Genomic DNA, 9,586 nt, shown 5'->3' with positions numbered 1-9,586 from the left:
AAATAATTTTTTTTTTTAAATCAGAACATAAAAAAAAAACGACGAATAATAACCGTATGAACAATTGGCACGTTCTAATCGATCTTTCTGATATAAATACAATGGAACTGTGTATGTTATAAATACATAATAATAATATTATCTACCTTTCATTTCATGAATGTAGAAAATTAACAGAAATTAATATAAAATTTATATCAAACGATACGTTTAATCTGAAAAAATATTAAATTCGTTTATTAGTAAAAGAGAGATATGTAGAATAACGCCATTTGTAAACATTAAAATATTAATGAGTATAAGGTAAATATTGATAATCCTTTTTTTTTATTTCCTTTTTTTTTTCTTTTTTTTTTTTTTTTTTTTTTTTTTTTTTTTTCTTTTATATTTGCACGTTATAGATCATTAAGAGAAATACGTAAAGCTAGAGTTGGTTGATCGATATGAAAGAAATCATTTATAATTTTATCAAACTCATCATCTTTTTTTCATAAAGTTAATTCGAAATCTTAAATTCTTTTTCTAAGACTCCGTACACCTACGTTAAATATATCTTTCATATCCATGATTTTAAATTAATGTTGGAAATAATGAATGACGTAGTACTTTTTATAAACAAATCTCTATATTTTGACGTACACATGTATTCCATATTTCTTTTATCTCTCTTACATTAAATATCACGTTTCTTTCATTTACGTTAAAATTATCCGTATTAAGACAATGCACATAAAAACAATGTATTTACACTGGATAGAATATAAAAAAAAAAAAAGATCGTATATACACATACATATGCACGTGTGACACACATACACACGGATACACACACACACACACACACACACATTGTATATAACGCTTATTTAATATTACAACGCTATAGAAAGTCTATAGAAAATGTATAAACATTTAATATGAAAGAGAAAGAATGACTTATGATATTTTCCAAAGTAGTACGGAATAATAGATAAAATGAGGAAAGTTTAATGAACAAATGTCGAATAATATAGAACGACGAAATTAGAATGATCGGTAACGAAGAATAATTAATTTTACTTTGATATCTACGCATGCGAAAGGAATAAAAAAAAAAAAAAAAAAAAACGTAGAAAGAGAACAAAAAGAGATAAAGAGAGAGAGAGAGAGAGAGAGAGAGAGAGAGAGAGAAAAGAGAGAAAGAAATCGTACATTAATACTTTTATCCCTTTTATGAATCTTTCGGTACCTCGGCGACACGAACTTTTTCAATTTTCTTCAAACTCATAATTTCCTATAGGAGGATCCTCGAAACATACGATATTTCAAAGTAGAAATTAATAGAAACCCGAACGGCTATGAATCGACGAAAAGCTGCCTCCACTCGAACCCAAACCTCTCTTTCTCTTTTACTCGTACTCTCATTATTATTCACGATGCTCGCGTATTTTAATTAGAAAGCGAGAGAGAGAGAGAGAGAGAGAGAGAGAGAGAAAGAGAGAGAGAGAAAGGGAGGGAGAAAGGGAGATGGAGAAATAAAAAATATAGTATCTCTATTCTTAAATTCAATTTCTCCTTCCTCATGGTATTTATTTATTTTTTCTTTTGGCTTCTTTTGGCGATTTTTCTTTTTTAAAGATTAAAAGCAACCTAAACGGACTAAATTTCACTCAGACTACTTTCGTGATAGCTAAATCAATCCGTAGAATGTGTTCTATTTAAAAGTTTAATTAATTAATCTAGATATATTAATCGTTTTAAAAATTTAGTATCGACTAATCTTCTTCTTCTTCTTCTTCTTCTTCTTCTTCTTCTTCTTTTTTCTTTTCCTTTTTCATCTTCTTCTTCTCCTACTCAGCCATCCATTTGTTTTCTTTTTTTTTTTTTTTTTTGACATATCATTTCTATCTCGCAAGCTATATATTTTTTCTTTTTTCTTCTTCTTTTTCTTTTTCTTTTTTTTTTTTTTTTGTCAATTTCACATTCAAAAAACTTTTTCAAACGTGTATCGCTATAGTTAAAATTTAATTAACGCGACGAAATTCAAGGATTTTGTGAGAAATGATTTCGTTAAGGGGAAAAAAAAAATAACAATAATAATAATAATAATAATAAAAAAGAAAAGTATAACGTTCAAGTGAAACGCGTTTTAACAAATCTTTTTATTACTTTTAGAAATTAATATTATTTTGTAAACGCATTACAACGTTCAAGTAAACGTAAAAGTGCGTATGCTTTGAAAAGTGATTTTTTGTTTATTTTCTTCTTTTTTATTTCTCTTCTTTTTATTTTATTTTATTTTATTTTATTCCATTCCATTTCATTTTATTTTATTTTATTTTAATCATATAAAATAAATAGGAATAGAAAGTGACATCATGTTGTTTCGAAGATAGAGTGGGATATTTGAAAAAATAAAATAATAAAATAAAAAGCAAAAAGAGAGAATAAAAAGATAGAAAAGAAAAAAAAAAGGAAAAGAAGAATGATGAATGTTTCGAATATAAAACAGTTGATTTTTTTAAAGAGAGAGAGAGAGAGAGAGAGAGAAAGAAAGAAACAAAACAGGAATGAAAATATTCCGACCAATCACTATTTCTTTCAACCTGATCGAACGCATTGCACGGTTAAAAATCGAAGGTCTCATGTTAATACTTCTTAAAGGGCGAGCATATACAAAGACTATATAGGAATACATACATACATACATACTTATATATATATATATATATATATATACTTGTTTATATACCGTATATAAACAAATAGGTCTTCTGTTTTAGAGAATTTCAAAACTTATCCTTAGATATGTCCTAGTTAATATTAATCATTACGAGCTGTGCATAATCGTTGGATCAAGGTTAGGACGAGATTTATCCCTTTTCCCAACTCACCCTTCTCACTTCCAACAATCCCATCCTCAATCTTCATTCCCACCACCACCACCACCACCACCACCAGCCCCGTTATGCTCCATCCAACAACTTCGTAAGCTAGTAATTGGTTTCGCGCAGAATAAACAAAAGGCTTGTCTCTTCTTTGTTCAAAGAGAAACCAACAGATGTGCGCGGCCCCTTTAAACATACACACACAAACACACATACACACACAAACACACACACACACACACACATGTATCTACACGTCATACGTACGAATACATATAAATATCTAATGGTCACGGTTAATTCGAAAACAATTTTTATTTCTTTTTCTAATTTTATTTTCCATCGACGAAACGTGTTAAAAAAAAAAAAAAACTAAAAAAAGAAGAAAAATGTCAATCGACGTTTTCGTTTTAAGTTTTATAAAACGCGTTATTACGAGCTCGAAGCATGAACCTGAGATTCGATTTCTCATTCTCTCTCTCTCTCTCTCTCTCTCTCTCTCTCTCTCTTTATACATATATATATATATATATATATATATATATATGCCTGTCTCTCTCACTCATTCTTTCTTCCAGAATGAATATAGGTGCTCCGACCTTACCTAACGTACGATCGATAAAGTGCGTACGTTAAGAGAGGGACCACGCGAATCCGTAAAAGCGAGCGGTATTGAGAAAAGACGTAGAGGAATAGTTTCTCGAGTATCTCTCATTCTTTCTTCTTTCTTCTTTTTTCTTTCTCTTTTCTTTTCCTTTTTCTTTTTCTTTTTCTTTTTACTTTTTTTCTTTTCCTTTTCTTTTTCTTTTCAACGAATCCTTTTCCCTTCAGTTTTCTTTGCGCACGTTTCTTTATTCCACATACTCTCTCTCTCTTCTTTTATATGTTGGAGCCTTTTTCAAAAAAAAAAAAAAAAAGTAAAAGAAAAAGAAAAAAAAACAAAAAAAGAAAAGAAAAACCCACATCTTACTTATGAGTAAAATAAGACGTTCCTCTTTATTATATTTTATAAATTAATTTTCTCTTACATTTTCGTGCTTAAAATGTCGTTTTATTTTTGTCCTCTTTTTTTCCTTTCTTTTCCTCTTTTTTTTTATTTTTCTTTCTTTTTTTTTTTTTTTTTTTTTTTGTTCAACCAATGATCGAAGAAAAAAATGTCTTTTGTTCGTAGATGATTGATTAATTTCATTGGATTATTATCTTAAGCGTTATGGATTTAATTATTTTCATTGATTAATTTCTTGCAAGTCGAAACGTTAACAGATAAAGAGAGAGAGAGAGAGAGATTCTTTTTCAAAATTTATCGTTCGTTTCAATGATTTACTAAGATAATAATGAAGATTGTATTACTAATAGTAAACATCAACGTTTGATCGTATCGTTATAGATAATATCGCTACATAAACAATATTATACTGTATTAACGGATTAAATTTTTATTAAATCGTTGTTCCTTCCCCTCTCTCTCTCTCTCTCTCTCTCTCTCTCTCTTTTTTATTTATTTCTATTTTCTATTAGTTTTATCCTTTATTTCCTTTTTTATCGTTTCGAACCACGAGAAAAAAAAATAAATTAGGTTATCGTCTTCTAACAGTTACGTACTCTTGAAAGAAAAAAGAAAAAAGAAAAAAGGAAAATAAAAAAAAAAAAGAAAAGAAAAAACAAAGATAAAAAAAGAAAGAAGAACGAGCTCTTTGGGCTGTCTCTTCTCGTAGTCGAAACAAAATTATCCCGGTTCCGATGTCGATGTTTTTAAAGGAAACAAAAACGAGAGCTCGATCGTTACTCCTCGACCATTATCTCCATCCGAGCTCAGAGAGTGTAAAAAATGCTCGAGTACGTAGCTGAACTTTCGATAGAAACGCGCTTTGTTATAGAACCGGGAAGGAAAGTAAGTTAACTTGGCTTGCGCTTGCTTCGTTCGATTTCTCGTATATAGTTGAAAAAAAAAAAAAGAAGGAAAAAAAAGAAAAAGAAAGGAAAAAAAACAGAGAGAAAAAAGGAAAAAGAAAAGAAAAGAAAAAAAGAAAAATGCGAAGGAACGAGAAAAAGAGATTGTATAAAATTTAAACAAAATATAGATGAAGTATATATATATATATATATATAAACGAATGGATTGAAAAAAATTTTTTTTTGTCTGATATATGAGACATGCGATGAACAACAAAATGATACAATTTTTATATACCTTTTAAACGGTATATTTGATCTCAAAATTACAAATGCGAGACAAATAAAACGAGAAAGAGAGAGAGAGAGAGAGAGAGAGAGAGAGAGAATAATGAATTTTATCGGTAATAGCAATTACTATCAATTTTCAACCATGTTCCCTTATATTTGTACGTAATTATAAACTTAGGGTGAAAATTTATCCGAGCAATGTGATTCAATAATTTTACTAATTGAGTCATTTTTATAATACTTTTACGTCCCTTAGAACGTATTCATCCCTCGTCGTATAAACACCCCCGCGTTTCTTTCGTTCTTCCCTTTAATCTATTTCTTTTTTCTTTCTTTTTTTCTCTTTTTTTTTCTTTTTTATTTTTTTTTTTTTTTTTTTTTTTTACGTGTGCACGATGTGACTGATTCTTATATGTTGAACTCCCTAATTCTACGTTATTTCTTCGATAATCCTATCGTTCTGATATATCGTATAACTTTTCTTATATTTTTCTTATCACCGTAGAAAATTCTTTCGTTTAATTGATTTTCTCTAATTAATTTTTATTAATTAACAATTCACCCTTATCTTCGTTCACATTGTCGATTTATATACATACGTAAATATTACACGTATACATATATACTTATCTAAGTACTTACTTATCGATCGCATTTAATTCAACGAAATAATAATCCTTTTCTATTCATTTCTAATATTAATACAATATGTATTTATCTATTTTCAATTTTTACGAGATATCGTTGACGTGAGATGTTGACTTAAAAAAAAAAACAAAAAAAACAAAAAAAAAAAAAGAAAAGAAAAGAAAAGAAAGAAAGAAAGAAAAAAATTATTCCCGTACGATTCGTCCGACTTATTCAACTTTTGTTCGCCTTTTCTTTTTTTTCTTTTTCTTCTTCTTCTTCTTTCTCTTTGTATCTCATCTCGAATTTTAGAAAAATGCGAATTTTTAAAATGAGCAACGAAAGAAAAGGAGGTTACGAAAAGTGTTATTAGATGCGAAAAAGTACGGATTTGTGAACAGATAGAAAGAGTTAGGACGTAATTTCGTAGAAATTTGTGACAGTACGTTTTAAAGGATACATATATATATATATATATATATATTTTTTTTTTTTTTTTTTTTTTTTTGATGACATTAACAAACGACAAAAGATCGTAGCAAAGGTTTATGAAAATGAACTAATGTGCAGTCGTACGTTTGCTCATTCTTTTTACGAATGTTACTCGCGAAAAAAGTTACTCGCGAATTATCAAGTTTTATAAAGCTCGGGAAAATACTTTGAGAGAACGAAAGAGAGAGAAAGAGAAAAACGAAAAGACAGACAAAAAGAAGGGAGAGAGAGAGAGAGAGAGAGAGAGAGAGAGAGAGAGAAAGGAAAACTAGCTTTACCGTTCTTAGCACGTCCGACCGGTTGACCGTAATCACTGAATTCATTTTACTACTTTCAACTTTTCACGTTTAGTTCGAGAGGTGGTGGCATGTTTTGTTAGCGCACGAGCGAACAAGAGAACGAGCAAACGCGTCGATCTTGCGAGTCTTTGCGAGAGAAGACAATCATGAAGTTATGTAAATATCGCGTGCGGCTTTATTCAACTCGCCTTGACTATTTGTGGTCACTTTTCCGGAACGCGCGAAGGAAGCGAAACAAGCTTTGATTATATTGAAAATTTAATACGGACAAGCCAACAAACATGATCGTTTTTATTTTTTCTTTTTTTCTTTTATCTTTCTTATTCCCTTTTCTCTCTTTTTTTCCTTCTACTTTTCCCTCTTTTTTCTTATTTTTTTCATTCCGCGATAACAGCGTTACATAGATCCTTTTTTCTTTTCTTTTCTTTTCTTTTCTTTTCTTTTCTTTTCTTTTCTTTTCTTCTCCCGCCGTCCCTCCTGCCCCCATTTTTTCTTGATGCACCAAACGATCCACGGAACAAATGCACGGGAATATTGTTTCCCGTTTTCTTTTTTCTTCCCTGCCTCCCCTCTCTCTCTATCTATCTATTTATCTATCTATTTTATTTCTAATATATAATGCTCTCGATCCTATTTCGAATCGTACCTTTTGACAGAATATTTTTTCAAGATCATTTCAATGATCATCGGCCATCGGATGATAAGATACAAATCCTGTTTTTAAATCAACGACCTGTATATATATTTTAACAACTTTCAAATTCGTTTTCCAATTTGTCCAGAGATATCCCCGAATTTTCCCCTCCCCCCTCTTCTCTCTCTCTCCCTCTCTCTCTCTATTTATCTATCTATCTATCTATCTCTATCTCTGTCTCCCTTTTTCTTTTATCTTTTTCGCTTAGGTGAAAAAAAACGCGGCTTCTAAAATCGAAACAAAACAAGAAAAAGAAAGGGAAAAGAAAAGAAAAGAAAGAAACAAAAAAGAAAAAAAAAGTGGCCCATTCTTCTCGTACCTCCAATTTCCCAAATCTATAAGCAGAATATGGAACGATCGTTATGCTATCACGATTCGTTGCACGCACTCAGAGTGTCCCGATTATCCGAATATCGATCGTCTCTACGGAACTTTATCGAGATACATTCGAAATACAAATCGTAAATATAGTAAACATAATATTTACGTATGAAAAAAAGGAGTAGAAAATGAGAGAGGGAGGAGTTCGGGATCGAAAGGTTCGAACAAAAAAAAAAGATCATTCGAACTGTTGATTTGATCGGAAACGATAAAATTTATTCCAATCAACGATATATACATGTCTGTATATCGGAAATTTCAAATTTCAAAATTTATTATAATTCACCTTAACGAAAAGTATTCTATCACAATTTTTCGTTAACTCGTTTATCCAAATGTGAACTCGCCGATATATGCCTTAATAATTATTAAATGAAATTTTAAATGAACCTATGAACATCCTATTATCGTTCAATCATAACGCAATACGATAACACGTCACTTTCCTATATTTATTTTTGCATGAATTTTTATGATAAAATTTATTCCGTCCTCTTCTCCTGCTCCAAATCTGCAACCATCTCTACATCCCTTTCCGTCTCTCCTCCCCCCTCTCCTCCTTCTGCCCCAAACCCCAACCCATCCCCACTCTCACGTCAGTCTACTCCAACTCTTAAAAGAAAATCTAATTTCCATCGTGAAAATAGTCGTGTAAACTAGTCATAGACTAAGTTCGATCACCTGAATTGGCATGAATTCGTGATCTGATCGTTTGATCGATCGATCGATCGAAGGCGAACTTTTCGAGAGGAGGCATTTTAAGTGATACAAATCAACGAAATAGCCGACAATACAGATTAACAATTCGATTTGTTGTAACATAGTTTTTCAGTTTCATCCTGTATAGGACGCAACTTTATATATGAAAAATAAATAATAAAAGTCAATCCTATTGTCATTCGTGCGAACATGAGAGAGAAAAAGAGAAAGAGAATGAGAGACAGACTGAGAAAAAGAGAGAGAGAGAGAGAGAGAGAGAGTACACTGTTGGTCTGTCGCATTCTCTTTATTCTAAAATCAGGGCATTACGACGTGTTTGCTTAGCAATGTAAAAGTCAGGAGCCACATCGTGAATCACTCGTATCGATGATACGTCCGCGTTCATTGTAAGATTTAAATGTCACTCGTGTTGTCCTATAATTACAGGCAGCGAGCATGCCATGCTCGCTTAACGGAGAGGTATACGTGTTGCACTCCAGGCGCAACATGCACCTTTCCGTGCACCTACCGCATCGCCAACGAGAGGAAGAACATAATCAACAACTACTATTACAACAACAACTACAACAACAACAACAACAACAACAACAACAACAAAAACAACAACAACAACAGCAACTACTACTACTACTACTGCTACTACTACTATTACTATTACTACAACTGCAACAACAACAACAACAACAACAAGAAAAGCAACGACAAAATCAAGAACAAGAAGAGGTACGACAAAGGTTAAAGTAGCGGCAAAATTGGCAACAAGAAGAAAACGAGTTTTGGATTCACGGATTGATTGGAATAACGAGCAGCAGTGTCATGTTCAATGAAGTATATGCAGTTATGATTATCGAGTAGGTTCGAATACTTGTTTAATATTTTACGTTCCTATTTTTTCTTTCTTTTTTTTTTTACTTTTTCTTCTTCTTCTTCTTCTTCTTCTTCCTCACAGTCTTCCAATCCTCCCTCAATTCTTAAAAAAAAGTTCCTTTTACGAGATCGCTTTTAAGATTCAATTGATTGCTCGGTCTCATTGTCAGATCGATTTTTATTCGACTTTATCGAGATTCTGAATTTCTTTCGTTTCGTTTTTTTTTTTTTTTTTTTTTTTTTTTTTTTTTTTTTTTTTTTTGTAATTACTATACTCTTCGTCTTCGTGAATGAACGTATATATACATATGTATGTATGTATGCATATATGTATGCACACATATGTACGTGGTACGTATCTATCTATCTGTCATTCGAAAGTTATAATTACGTATACCGTGAATATTTATTCCATATTTTTGCTTTATCCACGTGTATTTTATTTTCCATCGTTT

The 9,586-nt window shown here is 31.0% G+C and overlaps 1 protein-coding gene across 1 annotated transcript; it reads left to right on the top strand.

The window, feature by feature from the left end:
- The first annotated feature begins 8,570 nt into the window (after positions 1–8,570).
- LOC124426187 (ataxin-8-like) lies at positions 8,571–9,008 on the top strand. The gene is made up of 2 exons (XM_046967572.1): positions 8,571–8,592; positions 8,691–9,008. Exon 2 carries the CDS (start codon positions 8,700–8,702, stop codon positions 9,006–9,008), a length of 309 nt encoding a protein of 102 aa, XP_046823528.1. The 5' UTR covers positions 8,571–8,592; positions 8,691–8,699.
- Positions 9,009–9,586: the final 578 nt, after the last annotated feature.

The sequence above is a fragment of the Vespa crabro genome, chromosome 8 (assembly GCF_910589235.1).
Source record: "Vespa crabro chromosome 8, iyVesCrab1.2, whole genome shotgun sequence".
Taxonomy (NCBI): Eukaryota; Metazoa; Arthropoda; class Insecta; order Hymenoptera; family Vespidae; genus Vespa; species Vespa crabro.
This window is presented reverse-complemented; position numbering and strand designations above follow the sequence as displayed.